General features: G+C 44.8%; 2 protein-coding genes across 3 annotated transcripts in view; both read left to right on the forward strand.

Moving 5' to 3' along the window:
- The window catches only part of CES5A (carboxylesterase 5A), a 29,549-nt gene extending 23,567 nt beyond the window's left edge, over window positions 1–5,982 (forward strand). For both annotated transcript variants that reach the window (XM_072827021.1, XM_072827020.1), the window contains 3 exons: window positions 2,575–2,724; window positions 5,363–5,435; window positions 5,544–5,982. In XM_072827021.1, coding sequence (XP_072683122.1) covers window positions 2,575–2,724; window positions 5,363–5,435; window positions 5,544–5,775 — 455 coding nt within the window. In that variant the 3' untranslated portion in view covers window positions 5,776–5,982. The remainder of the gene's footprint in view (window positions 1–2,574; window positions 2,725–5,362; window positions 5,436–5,543) is intronic.
- Window positions 5,983–16,962: 10,980 nt separating this feature from the next.
- Window positions 16,963–27,890, forward strand: part of CES1 (carboxylesterase 1) — a 29,401-nt gene continuing 18,473 nt past the window's right edge. Inside the window, exons 1-4 of the mRNA XM_072827022.1 lie at window positions 16,963–17,186; window positions 21,384–21,588; window positions 24,947–25,091; window positions 26,947–27,080. Of these exons, the coding sequence (XP_072683123.1) occupies window positions 17,135–17,186; window positions 21,384–21,588; window positions 24,947–25,091; window positions 26,947–27,080 (536 nt within the window). The 5' untranslated portion in view covers window positions 16,963–17,134. The remainder of the gene's footprint in view (window positions 17,187–21,383; window positions 21,589–24,946; window positions 25,092–26,946; window positions 27,081–27,890) is intronic.

Here is a 27,890-nt window from a genome sequence, read left to right on the forward strand (position 1 = left end):
AATGGCTATAATAAAAGAACAAACAACAGAAAATAACAATGTTATTGAAAATGTGGAGAAACTGGAAATCTCATATACTACAGATGGGAATGCTAAATGGTACATTTAATGTGGGAAATGGTTTGGCTATTCCTCAAAAAATTAAAAATTGCCATGTAACCCAGCAATTCCACTCCTAAGAATATACCCAAGATAATTGAAAACCAGATGCTCAAGCAAAAATTATACATGAATGGTTATAGCAGCCTTATTTAGGGAGGCCAAAAAGTGGGAACAATTCAAAAGCCCATCAGCTGATGAATGGATAAACAAAATGTGGTGAATCCATACAATGAGTTATCATCTGACCATAGGAAGAAATAAAATACTGATGTGTGCTACAACACGATTGGACCATGAAAACGTTATGCTGAGTGAGAGAAGCCAGATACAAAAGGCTACATGTGTAATTCCATTTATATGAATTGTCCAGAAGAGGCAAATCTACAGTCAGAAAGCAGTCTCCAAAGGGCAGGAAGGAAGGGTAAATGGAGAATGACTGCATAAGTCATTCCCCACACAGTTTCTGTTTGGGGTGCTGAAAATGTTCTGGGTCTAGATAGATGGTTGTACAACATTCTGAATGTACTAAAAGCGACTGATTTACGTACTTACAAATGGTTAAAGTGGTGAATTTTGTGTTATGTGTATTTTACCTAAAACAAACAAATAAAACCAATGCTGCTATGAAAATGAGAAGGCAGGCCACGGACTGGAAGCAAATATTCACAACATAAGTATCTGACAAAAAATACATATCCAGCATGTGAGAACTCTTACAATTCAATAATGAAAATACAATCCAATTGCAAACGGATAAAAGGCTTGAAAGGACACTTCACAAAACAGGATATATGAAAGCCTTTTGGCACATGAAAAGGTACTCAACATTGTTAGTCATCAGGGAAATGCAAAATAAACCCCAAATGAGGAAACCATTTACACCTACTGGGATGGCTAATATTGAAAACACAAACCAGAAGTACTGCCAAGGATGTGGAATATTCAGAATCATGTACTACTGGAGGGTATGTAAACTGGTGCAACCATTCTGGGAAACTCCTGGTTTCTTATAAAATTAAATGCACACCTCCCCTGTTACTCGACCATTCTACTTTTAGGTATTTACTGAAGAGAAGTGAAAGCATATGTCCTTACAAATGACTTATTTATGGATATCCACAGTGGCTTTAATTATAATAGCACCAAACTAAAAAGAACCCAAAAGTCTATCACCAGGTTAGTGGGTAAATAAATTGTGGTGTATTCATACAATAGCATACTACTTGGTGATAAAAAGAAATCAGCAACTAATACACGAAATAACATGGATGAATCTCAAAAACATTACACAGAGGAAAAAGAAGCCAGACACACAAAAAAAATATATATTGTGTTTCATTTATGGGGAGGTCAAGGACAGGCAAAATTAATCTGTGATGACAATCAATAAAAACACTCATGTCTCCTGGTAGAGTGACTACAAAGACACACCCAGGGTGATAGAAATGCTCTGTACACCTTGGCATGGTGGTTACAGGAATGTGTATACCTTTGTAAAAACTCACCAAACCGTATAATTAAAATCTATACTTTTTTATTGTTCATAAATGATACTTCAATTAAGAGAGAAAGCGAGAGGGAGATGCCTGGGTGGCTTAGTCAGTTAAGCATCTGCCTTCTGCTCAGGTCATGATCCCAGAGTCCTGGGATGGAGCCCCGTGTCGGGTTCCCTGCTCAATAGGGAACTTGGTTCTCCCTCTCCCTCTGCCTCCCTGCTCTCCCTGCTTGTTATCTCCCTCTCTCTCTCTCTCAAATAAATAAAGAAAATCTTTAAAAGAGAGGGAGAGAGGGAGAGCATGAGGAGAGGGAGCAGAGATAATGAGTATTGTAGGGTCTTGTTAGAAGGGATTTAGAGAGATAAGCCAGTAAGCAGAGGGGAAGCTGAGACCAACAGTATGTGTGCCTGTGTGTGCCTGTGTGTGTGTGTGTGTGTGTGTGTGTGCGCGCGCGCGTGCATTAACGGGAGACTTTGTAAGCATGTTGGCTACTGACAGCGGTGGTCCAGTAGAGAAAAATTGATGATGTAGGGAAGGTGGGCAGTGGGGGGAGGTGGGATTACAAAGCAAAGACCTTTAGCAGAAGACAGGTGAAGGGATGTTGGAAGCAGGGAATAACTTCATGTGGTTTGCCTCTGGACAATTGAACCAGAATCAGTAAGAGGAAGGCACAGGGAGGTAGATCTTTGTTCAGCAAGAAAGGCTTTTAGAGAAGGAAAGAACTAGTGCCACCTTAGACTACCCTGAGGGGTAGTAAACTCTTGTCACCCGGGGTGCAAGGGCTGCTGTGCCAGGAAGTTCTAGCCTCTGATAAGGAAAAGGGAAGTTGGCACATTCCAAGTCACTATTATCTCTGCGCCATCCCACCCACGGGTATGGAGGGCCAGCTGGGTAGGGATGTGGGGCCAGCCCCCCCACCCCACCCCGCTCCCTTGAATTTCGCACTGGCCACAGGCCCTCTCCTACCTCTGTGCAGATGCTGGTGCACCTGTCTACTTCTACGAGTTTCAACACCCACCTGAGTGCTTAAAGGACACGAGGCCAGCTTTTGTCAAAGCCGATCACTCTGATGAAATCCGCTTTGTCTTTGGAGGTGCCTTCCTGAAAGGCAACATTGTCATGTTCGGTAAGGAATGGGCTACGGGGACTTCTGCTGGTGCAGGGACTCGAGCTTGGGATGAGCTGGGGAGAAGACGGGACTCGCCTGTTGTCAGCACGAAGTCCCTCTCCCATCCCACAATATGCAAGAGCCCAGAGGTGGTTAGAATTTAATCTATGGTTTACAGACACAACCTTTCCTTGGAAAATGCCCCCACTCTTATTTTTAGAAACCAAGGTGAAAAGGAGTTGCCAGCATCTGCTTGATGAGTGTTTCTCTTTGTACTAAAGCCTAAAGGGGTGGACATTTGGGGGACACTCAGGCAATCTAATTTTTTAAATTAAATTAGAACCACTTTCTTGCTTCTCTCTCATCACTGGTCTCACCCTCCCTGCCCTTTCCAGAACTGTCGATGAGGCTACCACCCAGGACTTTGAAAAGAAAAACAAAACAAAACAAAACACGTTTTTCATAATTCCAGCCCAAAGGGCTCTAGACCCAGGTGATCTAATGTAGATGCTTGTGAACTGCTACTGGCGAGGTTAGCTCATTGATTCTTGAATTTACAACCTATTCAGAGCCTAAAATAAGAAGCCAATCAGATGAGGTTATCCATAGGGAAAAAAAATTATAGGAACTACACGCTATAGATAGCACTAAAATTATTAAAGAATTGCACAATACCGGCTCTTGACCACTTCATGCTGGCGCCTCGGCAAGGACAGAGCCTTTGCATAAGTACGTTTGTGTGCTGAGGTTTATTTGTTATGTCACTTATAATTATTATAATTAATTATAATTCCCATCCTTATAATGCAGATAATAACACAACGACTACCTCTTAGGTTATCACAATGAGTAAGTGAAACAATTCTCCTAAGGCACACAATAAGTGCTTAATAATGTCACTGTTACTATTACGCAGCAGCCATCACTGAGCTCATACTGTGGGACGGGCACAGGACTCTCCAAACGGGAGAAAGTGAACTACGTGTGTGTCAAATGTTAAATTCCTTAACATCCAAAGAGCTCCTGAAATCAGTGGGAAAAGAACAATCCCGTCGAAAACTGACTAACAGATACAAATAGGCAGTTTCTGGAAAAGGAGACATGAGTGATTTTTAAGCATGAAAGTCCACTTAACCTCACCCATAACAAGAAGATTGCACAGTAACTTTGAGTGAGCCTTTTTCATCTATCAATGTTGGGAAGAGCAATACATTTTACATAATGCATTTGTGTAGGTGTGGGGAGACAGACAACCTGATATATTAATGTAAAACTCTACCATATTTATTTTATTTTATTTTTTTATAAATTTATTTTTTATTGGTGTTCAATTTGCCAACATATAGAATAACACCCAGTGCTCATCCCGTCAAGTGCCCCCCTCAGTGCCCGTCACCCAGTCATCCCCACCCCCCCCACCTCCCCTTCCACCACCCCTAGTTCATTTCCCAGAGTTAGGAGTCTCTCCTGTTCTGTTTCCCTTTCTGATATTTCCCACTCATTTTTTCTCCTTTCCCCTTTATTCCCTTTCACTATTTTTTATATTCCCCAAATGAATGAGACCATATAATGTTTGTCCTTTTCTGACTGGCTTACTTCACTCAGCATAATACCCTCCAGTGCCATCCACGTTGAAGCAAATGGTGGGTATTTGTCATTTCTAATGGCTGAGTAATATTCCATGTATACATAAACCACATCTTCTTTATCCATTCATCTTTCGTTGGACACCGAGGCTCCTTCCACAGTTTGGCTATTGTGGACATTGCTGCTAGAAACATCGGGGTGCAGGTGTCCCGGCGTTTCATTGCTTCTGTATCTTTGGACTCTACCATATTTAAAGTGCAGATAGTGTTTTCTCGAGCAATCCAACCAACTTCTAGAATCTTTTTCTGCAATTATACTTACACCCAGGCAAAAGTATAGGCACACACCGAAGCATTGCTTTTACCAGGAAAAGGTTGAAAACGATGTAAAGATCCAGCAACAGCGTACTGGATGCAAGAATTATATATTCATATATAACAATAAATGGCAATAATGGAAGGTTAATAGGCGACAGGGTGGAACTATCCCCTGGATATGATTTCAGTAGAAAGAAAAAGATGCAGAACATGTGTTCATATGATACTGAATGTATAAAAAAGGTGTCCACTTAAACCCTTGTACATGTCTAGCTGGCCTTTGGAGGACACTCAAGAAGCTGGTAGCCATGGTTGCCTCTGAGGCTGGTAACTGGGTGTCGGGGGAAAGAGATGGGAGAGAAACTCATTGTCATTAGATTATCCTTCCTGTATTTTGGATTTTGTACTTTGAGCAAATATTACTTTCTCAAAGAGAGAAACATAATAATTGATTATTTGATGGAGAAGTAGTGGAAAGGGAAGGGGAGGTGGTCTCTGTCCCCAGGGAACTTGCAGCTTCACAGCTTCAAGCTGGAAGAGCACAGCCTCCTGCGCCATTGGAAGCCACCATTCCTTGGGTGAGCCGTGGCTGCTCTGGGCCTCAGTATGTGCAGATGCAAAACGAATGCATTGATTGGTGGGCTGGTGAGAGGATCCAGTGGGGAGATGTGAAGGTGATTCAGCAGATCTCAGTCACCTTGGCCTTCTGGTGAATCCGTGTGAGAGCCAGAGTTTGCCATTGTCTCCTTCAGAAGGAGCCACAGAGGAGGAGAAATTGCTGAGCAGGAAGATGATGAGGTACTGGGCCAACTTTGCTCGGACTGGGTAAGTGAGCCCCCACCCCCACCCCGACCCGCCCCCAGCCGGCCTCCTCCCCCATAGTCAGGTGTCTGAGGATGGAAATCTCACCCCACCCTCTGCCCTCACTTCCAGGGACCCTAATGGGGAAGGCCTGCCACTGTGGCCGGCCTACAGTCAGAGCGAGCAGTACCTGAAGCTGGATTTGAACATAAGCGTGGGACAGAAACTGAAGGAGCAGGAGGTGGAGTTTTGGTCAGATACTCTCCCCCTGATAATGTCCATGTCCACAGCACCCCCTGGTCCTCCTGTCCCCTTACTCTCCCTTTCTGTGCTCCTGCCTTTCTTATTCTCCTCTGCTCCTTGAGAAATTCTCGGTGATTTGGTTTTCCTTCTGCAGTTTCCCCTGCAATCATTAGCTCCATTTTTATGTTTAGCTACTTTGTGGCTTTTACTGATGTTTTATGGACGTGGGGATGATCCTTAGGGGACTTCTTTTCAATATCAAATAATGCTGCTTGCCTTGGAATGCCACCAGATTGCTTCAATAAACCTGCAGGAGAGCTGGCCTATAGGTTGGCATCATAATGATCTTGTTACTAAGAGGAAACAAAATCAGAATGTAAAATATGTACAGGGGAGCAGAGTTTAATTCTGTGCTCAAAACTCTCCCCTAGCCCCCAGCATCCAAGACGAGGTGGACTTCCTATCACTGCCGGTGTGTGTTACCGGAAATATGAGTGCTCCAACTCCCAATCCAGGCAGGTTTCAGCCACAGTGAAGCATGGATGTCCTGAACATCAATGGTTTGAACTGGGTCTTTTCTCCAGCTCAAGACGTATGTATGGGAGGAGGGGTGAGGAGGCCAGAGAGCCTCCTCCTCAGCAGTGGAAACCAGAGATCCCCCAAGGTCAAGACCCCTGGTAGCAAAGTCAGGTCAGGAGAACATCAAGGAGAAAAAGTTTGCCTGATGGGGTGGAGACCAATCCATCCTTCAGTAAACCACACTGGGTGCCTGGTGTTTATCAGGCATATCCCCACTGGGGCTACAGAGGTGAACAAGACACGCTGTCCACCAGTGGTAGGCAGAGACAGCAAGCAAACATTCACACAAGGGAATATTCACACAAATTTGATAAGCTCACTAAGGGAGAGCGAAGTGTTTCATGAAAGTGTAAAAGGGGGACCTAATTTAGGTGCGAGTCTTAGAAAGTTCTCTCTGAAGAAAGGACAAATTAAAGTCAACCAGATGATAGGGAGAATGCTGGACATACCAATATTCAAAAGATGCACTTTTACTTTTTGTATCATATTATAATTTAATGTTTAATTTAATATTCAATATATTTACATATTAATTTATAATTTATATTTAATATGTTAATATAGTTAATATAATTTAATATTTAATTTAATTCATAGTATAACTACATAATCCCTATTCTATCCATGTAATTTACTAGGGTAATTAATTTTTCTTTGTGATTGCCTCAGGATTACATGTGAGGTGCATAGAATAGGAGAGTTTCTGAAATGTCAGTAGTGTAGAGTTCTCTGGGTCAGAGATCTCGGATTCCTGGGCTCAGTTTGGCCCCCAGAAATGTTTTGTTTAGCCTACGATGTCAACAACATTTTGAAATTAATTTTCAGTTAATATGAAATTAGGGGAATTTCACTTTAAAAGCCATATTTCCAGCCCCTCCAGAGAAGAAGGAAAAGGAAAAGAGGAGAAAGGGTGAGGGGGAGAAGAAACCTGGCAACATTGGTGCTTCATTTCCATATGGTATCCAGGGCTTCTGACAGTCCATACACACCTTTGTGCAAATTAGAAGGTATCCTTTCTTCAAAACCCAGCCATCTTCCAGGAAATCATCATCATCATTGATAAGTATCTACATCTATGATATGAACAGTACATCTCTAAACTAGTGCCCTTGTGCAGTGCACAACCTACACAACTGTTCTCAGTGACCCCGATGGAACCACCTGCAGGAACTGAGTTGTGGCCACCCTTTGCAAAGACATAAGCTCTCAACTTTTCACAGTCCTCACTATTCCCCTTTGTCTTGTGCTTGGTCCATTTCACTTATTGATATTACCCAACCCCTGAAGATGTTCAGGTTTGGACCCCAGCCTCTCATTTTATAGAAATCTATGGAGAGGTGAAGGAATTCACCCAAGATCACTCAGTGATTAGCAGTAAGTCAAAGCCAGGCCTCGGGTCTCTTGTCTTTCCAGAGCAGGACTCTTTCTGCCATGCTGCCTGCCTCCCTCAGCATATGGTCCAAATCTGTTGGATTGTCTCTGGCTTAGGTGGTTGTGGAAGGGGTTGAATCAATAATACTTGGGGCATTTTCTAGTTCTAGGAAGAGGAACCAAGCCAGACACAAGCAAGCTGGAAATTCAGTTGCCTCTGCAGCTGCAGAAGGCTAATTTCTACATTGATATTTGGCTCTACTCACAGCTAGAAAACACCACTCAACTCATTTTTTAAAATACTATCATATTAAATGACATTACACTTATTTATATACTGTACACAGTCTCGGCATCTTCAAATATGGTTCTAATTTTGGTAGGTGTCTTGCAAGAGGGAGCATATTTCTAACTCATCCAGATACAGGGCCCTCTTTCCTCTTTATTCCTGTCCACATGCCACCAGATGTTGTACTGAGTTAAAGTTGAAATGTAAATGCCACTTGGCATCCTGGGTTTTTTTCCCATTTAATTCAGGGTTTCCTATCAGAAGTGTAAGTTAGAAGAATCACCCGGAAGGTTTTTCCAAAATTCCAATGCCCAAGCCACTCCCCAGTCCAGCCAAACCTGAAACTTCTTAGATGGAACCTGGAAACATATATTTTCACTTTTTGGGCATTAGATGCACACCCTTGATTAAGAACTGCTGAGTAGTCACAGTGTGGTGGGTAGTATGTGTTTCAAGTCGCTAGAGGATCATCAAAGAATCAGCTTTCATATCTGTCTGATGTGGATATCACCATTTCTAGCCAGTGGCCTGCTCCTGGAACATTTATGGATATAATTTGATAAGCAGCTTTGAGAATGGAGTACTTTTACTTTTAAAAATTATTCCTGGCATTCGGATCTGCAGAAGATGGACCCATCACAGGCCATGCCCTTTTAAAATTTCTCTTCTTTTTGTTTTTTAAAAGATTTTGTTTATTTATTTGAGAGAGAAAGAGAGTAAGCAGATGAGAGAAAGAGCAGAGAAGGAGAGGGAGAAGCAGACTCCCTACTGAGCAGAGAGCCCGACGTGGGGATCAATCCCAGGACCCTGAGATCATGACCTGAGCCGAAGGCAGGTGCTTCATTGACTGAGCCACCCAGGTGCCCCTAAATTGCTCTTATGTTCTACAAATTCACTTCCCCAAAGAGTCTCTTCACTTCCTTCTCATCAGCTACACAGCCCACCACTATAGAAACAGAAAATAGTTAATTACTTTCTTATTGTAAATTAACTTATTTTTTTATAGAAAATCTCCCACCCCCCACCCCCACGTACAATCTTGGACCTGAATCACTAAGTCAAATCAAATCGAACACAACTCTGGAGACAAACCAAATCTTTGCCTGTGAACTCCCTAACGTGCAGCAGAGGGCAGCATTATAAAAGGGGAAAAATTGCTTTCCTCCCCTCCGAGGCTCCTGAGGTGCTGGTGATGTGATACTGCACAACTTGGAAGGTAAAGAAGACCAAACAAAATAGTTACATTATAAACAATTCTATTTATCATTATTCCTTTTTTTCTGTGGCACTTGGAAAAGGGAAAATTCTAAATTATAACCTGAAAAGTCTGACTTCAATGAATACACTCAACAGACAGAGCAGAGGTTGGAACTAGCAGGTTTTTTCTTTCCTAACTTTTGTACTTTCTCATCAAGATCTGAGGAGCCCACCCGAAATGGGCGGAAAAGTGGTGGGGTCCCTCCCTGGTGCCTCCCTGTTCCTCTTCCTTCAAGGGCCCTTTAGACTCCAGACCTTTCTGGCCAACCCCAAAGCCCAACTCCCTGCTCCGTGGTCCTGGCTGCAGGTAACAGATGGGCAGAGATGGGAGGGGGTGTATTCTCACATCGTGTATGACATTTATTCACATAGTATGTGGTTACAGGTTTTGTTTTGTTTTTTAAAAAATATTTATTCATGAGAGATACAGAGAGAGGCAGAGACATGGAAGCAGGCTCCCCATGGAAAGCCCAAAGAGGGATTCAATCCCTGGACCCGAGATGACACCCTGAGCTAAAGGCAGATGCTCAACCACTGAGCCACCCAGGCGTCCCTGTGGTTGTAGGTTTTTATTGCTGCTGTATAGTCATTATTTGTGTGACTATATGCCAGAGTCTATCCATTCTACTGGTATTGGGCATTTGGAGAGTTTTCAGTGTCCAGTTATTATGGAAAAAGTTGCCGTGAATATTTTAGAACATGTCTTTTAATGACTACATACGTGCACTTCTCTTGGATATTTACCTAGGAGTGACTTTGCTGGGTCACCAGGGTTTTGTATGTCAGCTTTAGTAGGCACTCCAAAAAGTTTTCCAAAGTGGTCGTGCAGACTTGCCCTCCTACCAACAGAGTAAGAAATTTCCAGCTGTTCCATATTGTTGTCATACTTGGTATTTTTCTAAAAGGTTCTTCCACATTTATCCTTATTCATTACTGTATATTCCCTTTCTTAGCTTTGCTATAATGCAACAATTGATTTACAAAATTGCATTCCTATGGACCATTGATGGTCAGTTAGTAATAGAAGTGCAGGGACAACTCTGACCACCATCCAGGCCACTAGTTAGGTGACCAGGCATTGGCTTCATCAAAGGTTTTTTGATCCTCAGGGAACATCTTCCTTTTGACACTGAAGTCTCTGGACAGAAGCCACACTATGTTGATGTTGCCAAGGCTCTTATGATCTTCTGTTGTAATCAAGTGATTGGATTCCCCAGATGCCATCAATTCTGGAACTAGCAGAGGCAGAGCACATATGAGAACTTTGGTCTGGGGATAGGAAGAGGGGAGAGCTGGACTCCCATAATTTGCATAATTAGGGGCTATCTGTACCCCTGCTTTCATAGATACCCAGTAGCTCTAGATCCAGAGGGTTTTCTACTGCCTCAACTTTGAATGTATTAGTCTGGCTTGGGGTGGGAGGGTTCCCCCCTCATGCATAGATTTTCCCTTTCTCTGTTCTAAAAGCAGTTGTCACTCCTCTGTCCACATTCTTGCTTCTAAAATGATGATGTCATCAATATATGTTTGTCCACAGCTACGTAGCATTCCATAGTAGGGATACTTGATAACTTATCCAGCCGGTCACTATAGCTGGTGACCTCAGATTGTTTCATAGTTTTTACTACTGTCAGCATCACGGAGGTGGACCATCTGAGGTATACATCTTTGGGCTCATTCAGAATTATTCCTGGTTAGAGACTAGTTTGGACAGTGGAGTCGCCCCTTTGGAGTGTTTGGATGGTTTCTGCCAAATTGTCCCCAAGAAAGCTTGAACCAAGTTTCTCACTCATGGCAATCATTCTTGTTTTTCCATACTCTTGTCAATATTTGGCACAACCATTAAGCTTAACAGTGGCAGAAGTCCCTGCCACTTTGATGGTGGCCATCTGAGTGTGTGATTTTAATTTACATGTCTCGATGTTTGCATTTACCGGAACATGTTGAAATGACACTTTACATGTGTGTAGCCTGAAAGGCCCTTGGGACCTGGGTCCCTGGGCCCTTTCCTCCACCACACACCTCCACCCCCGATGTCTGACTTGCTTCCATAGAAATACAAGGAGGCACAGGGCAGACAGTGACTTGGGGTTGGGGTTACATCTCCCTACCCCCAGCTGCCAACGAGCTCACTAGGCATTCTGAAGATTTCATGACCCCCAGGACCTTCTAAAGTGAGAACCGAGGGCCAGCCTTGGTAGATCCTGGGATTTGGGCAAACCATTGTGCAGTCCAGCATTTTGGAGATGCTGCTATCGTTATTCTTGGCTGAGGCCTATGGGAACCCAGTGGGCAAGCTTTCTCATGCAGAGAATTTAGCCTTCTCTGGAGAGGAGAACTCACCTCCCACCTCCCAGTGAATATTTAAGAGGCACCCTCTTGACCTCTCCAGTGGCTTGCCTGCTTCTGCCAGATTCTACTTTCAGAAACACCCTTTTCCTCTTGTCACTCCCAGGATTAAAGACTTTGAATTGTCCAGCATGAAAGCCAGCTCTCCTTAGCTTGCCACTTAAGCCTTCTGTCCTCCATTTGCCTTTCTGGACCAAATGACCTCCTCAAGAAGTCTCCAGAACTATCTTGTACCAGTGCTAACATTCTCTCCTCTTTGTTGCTGCAAATCCTGTTCATCTCTTAATGCCCTGCATAATCAGAAGTCATGGGTGGTTTGGGGATTCATAGACATAAACTCTTAACAGTGCTCTGAGTAAGAAAACACACAAAACACTTTTCTCATTCAAGGTCACTGTAGCACCCAGATGTCTATAACACAATCTATAAAAACAATTTGAGTTTGCTGGACCCTTCCCAGAATATAATTCAATCTTAACTTTCCAGGGCCTCCATTTTTATGTGTCTTTCTGATTCACCCTTTTTCCTTCTTTATTCTTAAGAGGCTGAAGGAGACTTTTATAGAGTAGCTTGAGCAAGCAGGGACTAGGTTTACAATCAGGCTATTACAATTTAAATAAAAGAACTACAGACACTCATTGTTTACCAAAGTATAGTAACTTATTCCTGCAGTTTACGTAAGATGACTTTAGATGGTGCACAAATAAACTTTAAAGCATTACATAATGGTTATGTATTTATTTTGCTATATGTTGGAAAAATATCTCTAGTATCAAGTTTGTGATTTAGTGGATATTATTATCTGTGGCAGGAATTGCCATTAAAATCTGTCCAAGCTTCCTATGCACACAACCAGACCAGATTTCCTGGTCTTCCTTGCAATTAGATTAGCCATGCGGCTACATTCTTTCCAATGGAATGTGAGTAGAGATGAGGAGTGCCACATCCAGGCCTGGCCCAACCCCCCTGTTCATTCCTCTGTGCTTCTCTTAATTCCAACTGATAAGAATTGGCACCCATGACAACATTAGAAATTATGAGTTAAAAGTGGTAAAGCTGCCATGATCAGGAGTTGGCAAACTGGCCCTTGGGCCAAATTTTGCCTGCCACTTGTCTTTCAAATAAAATTTTATTGAAACACAGCCATGTCCATTTGCCTAGGTGTTATCTATGGCTGCTTTTGCTACAACATCAGATTGAGCGGTTTCCACACAGACCATATGACTCACAAAGCCTAAAGTATTTACTATTTGGTCCTTTACAGAAAACTTTTCCTGACACCTTGGTCAGATCACTGAAGGACAGCTACCTTGTTCACTGAACAGAACCATATTCCTCTACAAAAGCCAAAATAAGCCACTGAAATTCTGGGACTATTTGCAACCATAGTTTACCCTACTCTCACCATATACTCTTACTCTGCAGAAGCTAATTAGGCAATCCCGTGTGATTGCTTGATGGAGATGGCATGAGTGTTAACAGTTGGAGACGAAACATCTCCAGTTGTTTGTGCCTTTTGGAATGACCCATGGCTAGTGAAGCACTCCCTTCCAGAAGCCACCCACAGGTCAAAATTTCCCACAGGTCCTCTGCCTCTGTCAATCCTAGGACATGGGCTCATATTTCTTTGTGTGCTTATTTTAGTAGGTACTCTCCATGCGTCTGTTGCATAATTTGTTGGAGAGGTTTGGGGGATAATTTGGAGGCTTCAGAGGTGTCTTCTCCCCTAAGATCTGGCTTGAGAGTTAAGGCCAGTTTCTAGGATTTTACTCCTCAGAACATCTATCTCCACATGAGAAACCTTAGAGAGTTTCCCAGGGGAAAAAGCAATAATTCCCACTGAAGAAGAAGAGCTATATTATTTACAGAGCTAATAAGATGCAAGGAGATCATACACATTAAGCAAAACTGAGGTCTGGTGTGAGGCTTTGTAAGCTCCACCCATTACTCTGCAGAATCATCATGAGTCAGGAATGGGCTTCCAGGCTGCAGCCAGACATGGCAAGGTCTGGGAGTGGCTGCCTCTGTTTGCCGAACTGGCTAATGTCACAAGCAGACATGTGATTAAACAGTGGGATTGAGAGAATAATCAATCCCTACCTTTATATTTTACCAAGACACCCTACAGTTTTGTTTTGTTTTATTTTTTAAGGCTGAGAACCAAGGCTATATTCCCAGGCTGCAAAGATGAGCTGGTCAGGGAAAAAGGTATAATGGTTATGCCTAAATGTGTGTGTGTGTGTGCGTGTGCGTGTGTGTATGTGTGTGTTGTGCTAAGGGATTTGAAACAGTCTTGTTGTCTGCTTAGGAAGACAAGCCAGTTGTCTCATGTGGATAGAGATAGGGGTCCTCTTTCTTAGGGTGGTCTTTATGATTCATGTTTCTTTTCTGGATGAAAAGGAGGAACCCCAGCCTAGGTCAATCATCATGGAAATAGTCACCCCTGGGGACTGACTCTAATGCTGTCACAAAGTCCTCACCTCTGTCACAGTGCTCCCCTCACTGGCCTGCCGCAATGGCTAGAATGAGTGCAAATTAACATAATTTTTTGAATTTGGGTGGCCAGATGTTTCATTTTAGCTATAACCTATGGCCTTGGCCAAGAACCCATGAAGTTTTTTGAATGGTGTCATGTACTTTTTGGCTGCTGGTTGTCCAGTTCTTTCAGATGTCAATATTGATCTGGTCTGGACAAGAGCAGGCTTGCCAAGTGACACCGGGAAAGTAGTGCAAACATAGAGAAGGCACAGCCACCTCTTGACTGCACCAGCCTGTAACCCTGTTCCACATCTGCTTCCTCTCCATTGACAAGAACACATCTCATGTCTTCAGCTAAATGCAGGAGGATTGGGGTGTGTGATTCCAGGCTGGACAATGACTTCTCAGCAGAAAGTCCATCTTCCCTGGGAGAGGGGTACCATGAAGACTGAGCTAGCAGCAAGCACCTCTGCTGCCCAATCCCTACCTGGCTCAAGAACCCTAGCACTCCTGTTTCCACCCATCCTTCCAGGCAACCTGAGGGTCCAGCAGGGGTCAGCAGGGAAGCGTGGGAGCTTTGAAGGGTGGAGGTAGAGAAGTTACCAGGAGAGAGAAACCACAGGAACTCACCCACAGGTGAATCAAACATGTGCTTAAGAAACCAACAAAGTCATTCTGTCAACAAGGTTTTGACAGCACAGCAGAGTGTCTAAGAACATTACACAGTTTTTGCTCAATCTCCAGTTCTCCCAATACTTGATGTCTCTTGCCTGGCCGAGTGCCAAGAAATTAATAGTATCAATTCACAGGGTCCCTTTGAGAACCAAGTGAGGTACTGCATGCAAAGCACTCAGCATCTTGTTTGCCACACAGTGAGCCCTCAATGACTATTTGTCACACAAATGCCTGGATGACTAGAAGTGGCCAATATAAATAAGTAAAAACACAACACAAGAGCCAGGAAATGGCTGCTGTAATACAAATTAGATGTATAACCTTACAGGACTTTTTCTACACAAAGGTATGCTTTTACTAAAATGGGATATTATACATGACTGGGTTGTTAAGTATTTCTTTATTTTATTGAAAGATAATTCATGGGACGTTGGGGTGGCTCAGTGGGTTTAGCATCCAACTCTTGGTTTTAGCTCAGGTCATGATCTCATAGTCCTGGGAAGGAGCCTGGTGTCAGGCTCTGAGCTCAGGGCAGAGTCTGCTTTCCCTCTCCCTTCCCCTTGTTTCTTCTCCCTCCCTCTAAAATAAAAAAAGAATAAAATCTTAAAAAAAAAAAAGATAATGCACATGCCATAAAATTTACCTTTTTTAAGGTCTACGATTCAGTGTTTTTTTTTAAAGTATATTCACATAGTTGTGTAATCATCACTGCAGTCTAAACCCAGAACATCTCATCAATCCACAAAGCAGCCTCCTACTTGTTATTAGTCATTTCGCATGCCCTGTCCTCTGCCCTGAGCAACCTTTAATCTTTTTGTCTCCATGCATTTGCTTATGCTGAACTTTTCATATAAATAGAATCATATAATCCATGGCCCTTCTTGTTTGTGGCTTCTCTCATTAGTATATGGTTTTTCAAGTTCACTCATGTTGTAGCAAAGATCCATACTTCGTTTCTTTCTATGGTTGAATAATATTTCATTGTGTGGAGAGATCACGTTTTATTTATCCATTCACCAGTGGATGGTCATTTGGATTGTTCCCCCTTTGGGGGTATTAGGAATAATGCTGCTCTTTGGGTCTTGTTTTTGAATGGATGTGTTCTCAGTTATCTTGGGTAGATATACCTAGAGTGGAATTACTGGGAATATAGTAATTCTATGTTTCAATTTTGAGGAACCACAAAATTGTATCCTAAAGCAACCTCAAGTATTTTATAACCTGTTTTTCCCCCTTCATAAGAAATCATGACTGTCCATCCTTGTCAGTAAATGGGGCGTGAATCACTAGTCTGAGTGCACAGTATTTCCTTAGCCAGCTGTACCAAACTTCATTTGAAGAATTCCCTTTTGTTGGACATTTAATGATTCTATGAAACAGGCTTTGAACATCTGCCTTGTGCCCTCAGCAGATACACGACACTCTCCCAGATATACCTAGGGCACTTTGCATCCCTGTTTTGGTTCTTTCACCCTGTGCAGCAGCCTACCAAACACACACCATATGTCTTACCCACTTCATGGTGAGCTCCCCTTGAGGAGAAGGAATATCACTTGCATTCATCTCTGTACCCATACCACCTAGCCTAGTGTCCCACATTTGGTAAATGGAGAATGAATGGAATAATAAATAAATGGAAGGATGGATGGATGATTAGAATCAGGGACTGTGGAGACATAGGGTTCATTCACTGTAAAAACATTCTATCCAAAGATCCCTGCCTGGAGGAATAATGCATTCCCTGAACCTGGAGGTATGTGACAGGAGGTTGAGTCACTTGGCATAAATATTGTAAAGTTAATTTAGACATCAAAAGGGAAACCAGATGGGGCACCTGGGCGTCTCGGCTAAGCGTCCAACTCTTGATTTTGGCTCAGTTCGTGATCTCATGGGTCATGGGATCAAGCCCCACGTGAGGCTCTGCCCTGGGCAGAGAGTCTGCTTGAAGATTCTCTCCCTCTGCCTCCCATCCCCCACACTCTCCCCTTCCAAATAAATAAATAAATCTGTTTTTTTAAAAAGGAGGGGGGAGAACTGATGAATTCAAGGTGCTTCCAAACTTGAGATATTATGGAAAAGTAGCCCAAGCAGCAAAGATACGTTTGTCCTGAGTTCCCCTGCTGAGCAGCTACGGGACTGGCAATTGCTCTAGAAGTTTTCAAGCTTGTTCTGAGAACCTTGGACCAAAGCCTCTCCCTCTCTAAAAGCACCTGTCTGCTCCTGCCTGCCTTGGGAAATTCACAGTGCCCTAAGGTTAGAGTCCTGCAAGGGAGAAACCCTTATGTAACAGGCTGCTGGACAGGTCTGTGGCTATCTGTAATCAGAGACTCAGGCCTGTTTGGATGAAAGAGGGTAAACTCTGCGTGGGCGTGTCCTAGAGGCCCTGCAGCGGTCCAGAGCAGCAGGGCAGAGGGGTGGGACCTGCACTGACTCTTTAAGTGATGTGGGCTGCTTGACGCCTTGGAGCTGCAATCTCACCACGATGTGGCTCTTCGATCTGGTCCTGACCTCCCTCGCCACTTCCATGGCTTGGGGTAAGTCTTCCTGAAATAAATAAATAGCAGGGCACATTTGTAAATACTTGTTGGGGCACAAGGTGGGGGAAAGGCTGGGAGGGGAAGGGTAATGGCAGGTCTGGTTCTGCAGCAGCCCGTGCCCTTTGGACTTCACCCATCCCATGCAGGAGGGCAAAGAGCTAATCTCATGCCTCCCGGATGAGGGGTTCCAGAGGGCTCGGTGTATTTTCTTCTTAATTATTCATCTGTGTATGGCTAGATCATGGACAGTGGCCTAGGAGAATATTAATAGTAGTATCCCAGGCTTTCTGCAAGTTGCATCAGGTCACTCTACCTTTAGGGAAGACCTACATTAGCATACTAATGGAAAAACGAAAATCTTCCTTGGATTTCTTTGGGCTACGATAACAAGTACTAATGTAAGTCTTTCCTAAAAGTGAAGTGGCTTCATGCAACATGCAGAAAGACTAGGATAGATAGTCTTTGCTTTGTGCCATTTCAGCTTAGGAAATGTTTCATAGGAATGCTCAACCTGCAGACGGCAGGCAGAGGACCTGTGTGGACTGAGTGGATCTAGAGTGTGTAGGTTTGAATCGCAGCTCAGCACTTACTAGCTGGCTGTCCTCAGGCACCAAGTGTTACTTTTCTGTGTCTTGGCCCCCCAACCCCCAACACGGGAATGATGGCAGTAGCTATGTCATTGGGCTGCTGTGAGGATAAAAAGGTTGTTTCTAAAGAGTGCCTGGTATGGAGAGTACAAACAAAAGATTCATAAATAAAGGAGTTGTGTTTTTTAAGGTTTTATTTGTTTATTCATGAGAGAGAGAGAGAGAGAAAGAGAGGGAGGAGAGAGGCAGAGACACAGGCAGAGGAAGAAGGAGGCTCCATGCTGGGAACCCGACGTAGGACTGAATCCCAGGTCTCCAGGATCATGCCCTGGGCTGAAGGCGGCGCTAAACCATTGAACCACCCAGGCTGCCCAAGGAGTTGTTTTAAAGTGTAGTGCAGTAGTAGAAAACTTGAAGTATGACAAGCCCAACAGATCAGGAGCCAGCTGCCATAACTTGCCAGGAGGAGGAGGCATGCCCACCACCATCTTGCACCCTGACGTGCAAGATCAGGGTGGGTCAGAGGGAAGAGGAGAAGGGAGGAGGAATTTTGTTGAAGAGCCCTTATCATGGTTGCCAGGGGAAGGAAGAGGTGAGACAGGATAAGCAGGTCAGGTTTAGAATTGGCAAACTAACCAATTTCAGTGAGTTCTCAGGCACAGAGGCTGCCCATCGTTGCCAGGTACCTGGCCTTGGAGCGATGAGGGCAGGATGGTAGTGGCTTGGGGTATCCGAGGAAGATTTTTAAAGAAGGTGATTGGGGTACCGGCTCTGCTTGCTGGAAAGGAGGTTGATTTCTTTCACTAGGGTTGGCTAACTCTGAGAGGGGCTGTCAGCAAGGCTCTAGATGTCAAGCATCAGCATCCACAAACTAAGACACATAATTACTACAAGAGTGTAAGGACCTCAGAATGCTTCTATGCCAGTTTATAGGCAGGGGAACAGACTCAGAGAGGGAAATGTCTTTGCCTAAGGTCTGCTGGAAAATCATGCTCTGGAATCTGTCTGTGGCACATGAATGGAGAGCCAGGGCTATGAGCATCAGAACCGTGGGGACCCAAGCCCCATCTGCACTTGACCTACATTCTAATAGTAACACTATCAGAAACCTGGTACTGAACTCAAGGACAGAGCAAGAACCGAATTAGGAGTGGCTTGTTTCCTTACTGCTGCTTACCTCCCGGCAAGGCCATCCCATTTCCAGCTTTAGAAAGCCCATATGGGTTATATCTCCATTTCCTGCCTTCTTATCAAATGGGCATGTTGTGAAGGTGAATTTAATTGAACCAGAATGTACATCTGGCACTTAGAAGGTGCTCAGCCTATAAATCTTACAAGTATACTTATGCAATATACTGTAAATCTTAATGTGTACTTATGTAACACAACATGTTTGCTAACTGCTCCTCTTGCCATAACTGTTATACCTCTTACTTCCATCCACCCACTTCCTCAGCGTTGCCCGTTGGGCTTCTGTCCACTTTGTCTCTCTTGCAGGTTACCAATGGATATTCTTCTGTAAAACCTAATCTGGATTACCCTTTCATGCTCTGCCCACACTCTTTGAGGGAGAGGGTGACCTTTAGTCTGTGTCTAAAAGGGAGTGACTAGAAGGATACCATGCTATAAATCATTCCAGATGAGGGAACTTACACATGGAGGCTGTTGAGGGGCCAAGATCAAGAGTCTGAGTGGCCACTTGCACATGCAAGTTGAGGCAGATCACAACAGGTGGAACCAGGACTGGGGTGGGAGTGGCAGGGAGACAGGGGCAGCTCAGTGGGGAAGAGTTGCCTGCCCCACAAGGATGGAAGAGGTAGGAATCTGACCCCAGGTCTCTCTCCCCTTTGGACAACCCTGCTCATAGCCACCAGGAGAATCCCCTGCCAGATGATGGGTGTCACTCTCTCATATTCCAGAACTGTTCATTGCTGCTCATTTACCCACTAAAGCCCCAAACCTTAGCCTGGTACTGAGGCCTCCCAGGCCTGATCCTTTCTCACATCCCCATGGACTCCCTCTGGCTTGAATGGGCCCTGTGTTCTTCCTTGGGCCAGCCTTGCATTTTGCCCTCAGAGCCTAGCCTCTGCTCTGCTTTGCACCTTTATCCCTCTCTCTCTCTCTCTCTTTTTTTTTTTTTTTACTTTTTCTTTTGTTAATTTAAATTCAATTAGCCAACATATAGTGCTTCATTAGTTTCAGATGTACTGTTCAATAATTCATCAGTTGCCTATAACCCCCAGTGCTCATCACATCACATGCCCTCCTTGATGCCCATCACCCAGTTACCCCATCCCCCCACCTCCCCTCCAGCAGACCTCAGCATGTTTCCCAGAGTTAAGAATCTCTCATGGTTTGTCTTCCTCTCTAATTTCTTCCTATTCAGATTCCCTCCTTCCGTTATGGTTCTCTGTACTATTTCTCATATTCCACATATGAGTGAAACCATATGATGATTGTCCTTCTCTGACTGACTTATTTCACTCAGTATAATGCCCTCCAGTTCCATCCACATCGATGTAAATGGTAGGTATTTGTCCTTTCTGATGGCTGAGGAATGTTCCATTGTATACATAGACCACATCTTCTTCATCCATCATCTGTTGATGGACATCGAGGCTCCTTCCACAGTTTGGCTTTTGTGGACATTGCTGCTATGAACATTGGGGTGCAGGTGTCCTGTTGTTTCATACATATATATCTTTGGGGTAAATACCCAGTAGTGCAATTGCTGGGTTATAGGGTAGCTCTATTTTTAACTTCTTGAGGAACTTCCACACTGTTTTCCCATTCCCACCAACAGTGTATGAGGGTTCCCCTTTCTCCACATCCTTGCCAACATTTGATGTTTCCTGTCTTGTTAATTTTAGCCATTCTCACCGGTGTAAAGTGGTATCTCACTGTGGTTTTGATTTGTATTTCCCTGATGGCAAGTGATGTGGAGCATTTTTTCTTGTGTCTGTTGGTCATTTGTAAGTCTTCTTTGGAGAAATGCCTATTCATGTCTTCTGCCCATTTCTTGATTGGATTATTTGTTTATCATCCCCTCTTCTATCTCCTGCTGTTTGGTACAACCTCTCCCACTGCCAGTGGGAGATGCCACCAATTTGAAGACATCCCTGCCTCTTCTGATCCCTGTGGGACTTTCCTGGTACCTCTCTCAGGTTGCTGGCCCTTTCCTTCCCCCATGTAGGGTCGTGTATGTTTGTGAATCATACTCCATACAAGGGTCAGAGATCCTGAGAGAAGAGACTGCCTTCTGTTCATGCTTTCAGCCAACATGCACCTCAGTGCCCAGGTCCCAATGGATAATTGTTTCCAGAGGCTCCTAGGAGTGGCAACCAAATGGTTTATTCCTCTCAGCAGCTCTTCTTCTTGCATTTCTTTTTTACCTGATGCAGTTCTACCTCCAATTCCAATTTGCTCCCCTAGATCATGCCAAGTAAGGAATGACAGTTAACCTCATCTCTTTACATGGAATAAACTGAGGCCTCAAGGGTTTAGGTGACTAATTCAAGGTCACAAGCTTAAAGCAAGAAGAACCACTTGGAGACCAGGTCAGACCTCTTGCGGCTGATGTGTCCTCTTAACTCTGGATGTCCCACAGGGTACCCGTCCTTGCCACCTGTGGTGGACACTGTGCAAGGCAAAGTCCTGGGCAAGTATGTCAGCTTAGAAGGATTTGCACAGCCTGTGGCCGTCTTCCTGGGAGTCCCTTTTGCCAAGCCTCCTCTTGGACCACTGAGGTTTGCTCCACCACAGGCTGCAGAGCCATGGAACTTCGTGAAGAATACCACCTCATACCCTCCTATGTAAGTTGGCATCTTTCAGTGGGCCTCAACGTGAGGCAGGAAGGAGCCAAGGCAAAGTGCTGAGTGGCTTTGTTCTGAAATCCCCAAGCTGTTGTAAATCTTGAAAAACCTTCCAGAACTCACAGCAGTCTAGAGCTTGTTATTCAACAAAATGTCCTCCTTATTGAGCACATTCTAGGTTTCCTAGGATCCATGATTGAGCAGAAAAGTATCCTTACCTTCATGGAGCTTGCATTCCAGCGGGGGTGGGGGAGGATAGATGACCAACAAAAAAACCCACAAATCAATGAATAAATTATGCAATATGTGCCTTGGGGACAAAAAAGAAATCAAGCAAGTGAGGAAGATCAGATTAATGATTCTGTTTATTCTCCTGCCTAGAACTTTGCCAAAGCTGGGGAACAGGGGTGGAGTAGGCGTGTGTGGGTGGAGAATGCTTTGGGGAGTTGATCCGAAAAAGTTCTCAACTCCCAAGTGTGTCTAAGTACCTAATCATGGAGCAGAGCAAAGGTTGGTGTGTCCCAATTACCATGACCAGACTAGGCAAAGATGCCCACAGATGCCTCCCCTGGCACCTCAGATGCCTCCATGTATCCATTCCGACCTTATTCACCTCAGCAAGGGCATTCTGGAAATTTCCCAGGTCCTGCTCTTTGCTGCCTTCCTTTCTTCTCTTCTTCCTCCCTCCCTCCCTTCCTTTCTTTTGTTTTAAAAAATAATATTTGCTCTTTTTATTTCCTGATTGCCATTGTAATACCTACCTATTACAGAAAAGGAAGTACAGGTCAGTAAAAGTAAGAAAATGAAAATCACATACAATTCCTCCACCCAGAGAGAGAACCGCTAATCATATTTTAGGTTCTGTTCTTCCAGTCTTTTATCTGTGGCATATTTTCTCCCTTAAAAATAGAATCCGTAAGATTCTGCACTCAATTCCAATGTGTGGGTTTTTCCCCACACACCAAGAAATAATTATTCAACACCAGCTGCTTCTCCTATAATTCAACTAATTCTTACACTGTTCTGCCTGGAGATAGTGTCAGATCCCACAGGTCAAGGACTCACCCACAAGACTGTTCTCTGCTTTTGATATCAATCACGAGTCCAAGTTGCCATCTTGTGACCTTGGCTATAAATCATAAGTTCCTATGACTCCCTCCTTGGGTTCCATCAGTTGGCAAGAGTGGTCACAGAATTCAGGAAACTGGTTAATTCACTACATTACCAGTTCATTACAAAGGTTATCAGGGGATATGAATCAATAGCCAGATGAAGAGATCCATGGCGGGGAGGTCCTGAATAAAGAAGCTACTGTCCTTCTAGAGTTGGGGGTCCAGTGTAGTGGCTGTGGAAGCTTTATTTGGTTCACCAACTTGGAAGCTCTTTGAACTCTGTCCTGTGTGTTTTTTTAAGGAGGCTTTGTTATGTAGCCATGACTGATGAAACCAGTGGCCATTGGCCACCATTCAACCTCCAGCCCCACCCCTGCTCCCCAGAGGTCAGGGAGAAAGAACTGCCAAGTCCAACCCTCTAATCACTGGGTAGTTCATCTGGCAACCAGCCCCTAGTCTTAACAGTGATCAGAAGTCCCCTTATTAACATAATAAAGATATCTTTATTGTTTCCTTCACAAAGGAAACACTAAGGGTTTTAGGGAGCCTGTGCCCAAAATGGGTTGGAAGCAAGATATACATTTATTGTAAATCACAATATTGCATCACATGATACAGATAGTTTGGATGCCTATTTTGCTCATTTACAAATATATTAGGAACATCCTTCTATGTCATTAAATACTGTAGCTGAACTTGTAATAGCTGAATTACAGTGGGTCTTGGATCATAATCTTGGTCTCTTGTTTGGGATCATTAAATTGTTCTTGATGTTTTTGATAGTATAAGTAGCACTCTAATGAATATCCCGCAGCTAAATCTTCATGCACACTCATGAATATTTTCGGATAAGTTTGAAGAAATGACATTTCTGAGTAAAAGAGTATGCACCTTCTGCTTACATTTCCTTCCAGAAACGTTCCAGCAACACTCCTTCCATTGATATATGAAAACCTCCACTTGCCAGACCTTTGGCAATGCTTGGGGTTATTTGAAAAAAAATGCCTTTTGGCTATTGGATAGGCAAAACAATAGTAATTATTATTTTCATTATAATTATATATAACTTTCCTATTTGTTCTGCATTTATTTGAACACTAGTGACCTTGAACTCTTTTTCCCTTTTTTGACATTTGATTTTCTTTTTTTATGAATGTTTGGCTCCTTGCTCTGGTGATCAGGGGAAAGGTCCCTTAGGATGAAAATTAAGAAGTCATTTTTGGGGGCTCTGATTTTGCCACTTGGCAGCAGAGTGATTCAGTGGCCTCATTGAACACAATGGGGCCAGTGATATCCACATTCTGGTACCTTGAGATCTGGAAATGTTCTTTAGAATGTCCTTAGAAATATCATGTACTACATAGTACAGATCTTTCTGACTGTGTGACCTTGGGTATGTCCTCTAAACTCTCTGTGCCTCAGTGTCCTCAACTGTAAAATGGGGAAAATAATAGACTCTGTGTTAGGGGGCTTGCCATGGGAGGATTAAGTGAGTTAGTATATAAAGAGCACTTACAGCACTTACAGCACCTGACATGCTGGGAGGGTCATAAATCTTACCAGTTTTAATCTGTGCTGGATCTTTAAGATCCCTTATCAAGGAAACGAATAGTGCTTGCCTGGGATGGATAGATTTTTAGCATGTCAGTACTCAGGACTTCAAGATCCTTCTGGAAATCACTTCCCTCACATAGACCTGGCAGGCTGAAGCCAAAGCAGGCAACAAATTCGCCCAAGGTCAGCCAGACGATTTGCAAGTGAGGCAGGACTAGAACACAGTTCTCCTGAGATTGCCCCATATGTATTTCATCCCTGACCTGCTGTGGGTCCTAAAGGTCTGCCATTTGAGTGACTTCTCAGGGATTACAAAAGGCTGCCATGGACTAGAACATGCTTACCTGGTGGAAGACCTGTTTACCTGGAACCCAGCTGGGATGCATCTGGGTGTATAGGAAATGGTCCACTCCCAGGTGGTCGGTGTGGGGACAGCCTCCTGTCCTTGACCCAGGTTATCTCAAAGACTCTAGGAAGGGGCCAGGTACTAAGCCTTCTTACTACACACAGTCCCAGGATACTTGAGTGAGCCTCAGGGGCCTCCACCCCCACCCCCCACCCGGGAAGCCTCCTCACCATCCCAGCGTCTCCAGCCTGGTAGGAAAAACTCTATTTAGTAGCCTCAACCTGCCAGGAGACATCTTGCTCAGCTCTGAGTGCAGCTCAGAACTTCCTTGCCCTCCCCTGCCCAGGTGCTCCCAGGACGCAGTGGGAAGTCAGGTGCTCTCAGAACTCTTTACCAACAGAAAGGACAACATTCCTCTCAAGTTTTCTGAAGACTGCCTTTACCTCAATATTTACACTCCCGCTGACTTGACAAAGAACAGCAGGCTGCCGGTAAGCAGAAGGTTCCAGTCTTCTGGTGTCGACTGTAAGAGGGGGAAGGCAGCTTGGGTGGGAGCTGTTCTGGGGACCCCAGGGCTTCCTAACCCACCACAGCCAGACCTCGTGACCACAAGAAATGCAAGCTTTCCGTACCTCAGTTTCCCCTAGTGGCAGACGTAGGGGCTCTGGAGGGAAGTAGCTATACTTCTGCCATGCGTACTGTAGCTTTTCCAAATTGTTTTTTTTTTTTTTTTTTTTGCTGATAGAAGGACCAGAATGATTACTCTCAGAGATAAGCCAATCTTTCCTGTACAGGTAGAAGGCCTGAGGCCCAGAAAGGCAGGGACGGGGGTGTTGAGATCAAACGGTGGGATGGGCAGGACCAGAGCATAGGCCTTCTGAATTCACACCAGTGCTCTTGGACACAGACTAGGAAGTGAGCCTGTGGGAGCCCTTTCCTCAGCACATTAAGACACTTCTCTAAGAAAGTTCCAGGGTCCCTGAGAGGTGTTGGGCGAAGAACCCGGGCGATCCAGGCAATGCATCCTTTTGCCTCTGGCCAAATATCTGGGATTTTATTGTATTCCTTCCTTAATGGCCTTTGGCACGGCTGATGACACAGTGAGTCAGCATTTCTAGAATAAAGGAGGCCCAGAGATGGGGGCAACTCCAGACCCAGGCTGGGGCTTGGAGGAGATCTGGAAAAGGAGGTGATCCTTGGGGTGGAGAGGTGTGGGGTTGTTAGCACCCAGCCAGCTTCCAGAAGCACACCTGTGGGGAAGGGCACCTGTGAACTTGTGAGCAGAAGTTAGCACTGCACATGCTTGGCTCAATGAGATGGGACCTGGCCCTGCTTCCTTAGAACAGGCTAATCACCTAGGAGTATTCAGTGATGCATATCAGGCTTTGTCTCTGCTGGCAAGTGCGCAGGGCAAGCACTCCTGAAGCATTAGTTAGAGTCAAAGGGAGGATCTTACTCCTATCCTAGCAGCAGGCCCACTGCACCATGGCCAACGGCTGCAGCGTGCTGGGTGGCTCAACAGGTGGGCTCCAGGGCCAGACCATGTGGGTCCAAGTCTGCTTCTGCTGTTTATTAGCTATGTGACCTCAGGCAGGTTAAGTGCCTCAGTTTTCTTATCTGTTAAGGGTACAGTATTAGTCCCTCCCTCATGGAATGTACTTGGCACATAGTTTGTGTTACAAATTCTTTCCTGGCTCTTTGAGCTCTTACAATGCCAGAGCCAAGCATGATGAATAGCTCTATCTACCCTCACCCTCAATTCTTACCACTGTCCCCGACATAGAGTAGGTCCTCAGATCACATTAGTCAAATGATTGAAGACTTACTGGAGGAGGTGGATTTTAGGCTGGGCTTTGGATGGGTGGGATTTGGGGATGCAGAGGAGGCAGATGGAAGGCATACTCAAAACAGATCCCGTTGGGGGCCTGAGAGCAGTTTAATTCACCACACAAGACATAACTAAGATGAAGCTGAAGTACAGGGCTCTGGCGGGCAGAGTAAGCCCAAGGGAGGGGTCCGGGCATGAGAGCTATGACAGTGTTGGGAACAAGATGACACACCATGACTGTTCCCATGACGATGCTCTGCGGTGTGAAGAGCCTGGTGGCACCAGGGCTGGGGACACAGGGGTAGCCAGGATGTACTGGGTGGGGTAGTGGCCTGCGCCCCACTTGGGGGTACTGGGGAGAACAGTTGCCTGCTCCAACTTTGCTGGGGACTGGTGCACTTCCGGTAATGACCTCCTTGATTCACTGTCAAGAGGTGGGCAACGAAACCAGACAACCTCCTGAGGTCCTGCCTGGTGCTGCTTCCTCTAACGGGCTCGGTTGCTTCCTTCTTGTCCAGGTGATGGTGTGGATCCACGGAGGGGGTCTGGTGGTGGGCGGGGCATCAACCTATGATGGGCTGGCCCTCTCTGCCCACGAAAACGTGGTGGTGGTGACAATTCAGTACCGCCTGGGCATCTGGGGATTCTTCAGGTAAGATTCTGGACAGCCCTCACTGCACACTGGCCCCCAAAGCAAGGGTACTAGGTGTTCAGCTCTAGCCATGTCAGCCCTCAGAGAGATCTTTGCCAGGGTCCCTAGTAAATTGGGATATATTGGTCCCAAGTCCCTTTGTAATTGGGCTCTACTTACCTTCTCGTCCCCTAGCCACACTGGGCCACTTACTTCTGAGTTTTTCATAGGTGCTGTTCCCTCCAACTGGAATGCCTGTTTTAGATGACAAGCTTCTATTCATTCTGCAAGGCCCCACCCAGATGTCACCCCTCTGAGATACTCCTCTTTTTTCCCCCTTGGGCTGTCCCAGCACATCACACACCTCTGTAGAAGCAGTTAGCTGCAGTACAGCCCTTAGAGGCTTACGTGTCTTACCTGGCAGGAAAGGAAGGAAGGAGCATCCTTGAGGCACAAGCTCAGTGCATCCTTGTGGGTAAAGGAACAGGTGCCTGGAGCTGAAGATTGGCAGAGCACCTGACCCCAGCAGACAACCCTCCTGGGAGGCATGTCAGGCCCACTCATCCCATTTCCTTTTGGGAATTTGGCACACCCATGGGTGAAGGCAAAGAGGCTTCCCCAGCGAGTGTCCTTGGGGCAGGAACCAGTGTTCCCACCGGACACAGGTACCGTGAGCCTCTCCTGAATTCACTGGCCACTGCACCTCCGACCCTGAGATTGGGTGCTGGGTGGGCTGGGGGAGGGGTGGGCTTCTTACCCAGGGGAGGATTATCTCAGGTGAGTCATATCCCCAGGGTATATCACCTTCATTGAGACCCCTCTTCTCTCCCA

Source organism: Canis lupus, chromosome 5 (genome assembly GCF_048164855.1).
Source record: "Canis lupus baileyi chromosome 5, mCanLup2.hap1, whole genome shotgun sequence".
In the NCBI taxonomy this organism is placed as follows: domain Eukaryota; kingdom Metazoa; phylum Chordata; class Mammalia; order Carnivora; family Canidae; genus Canis; species Canis lupus.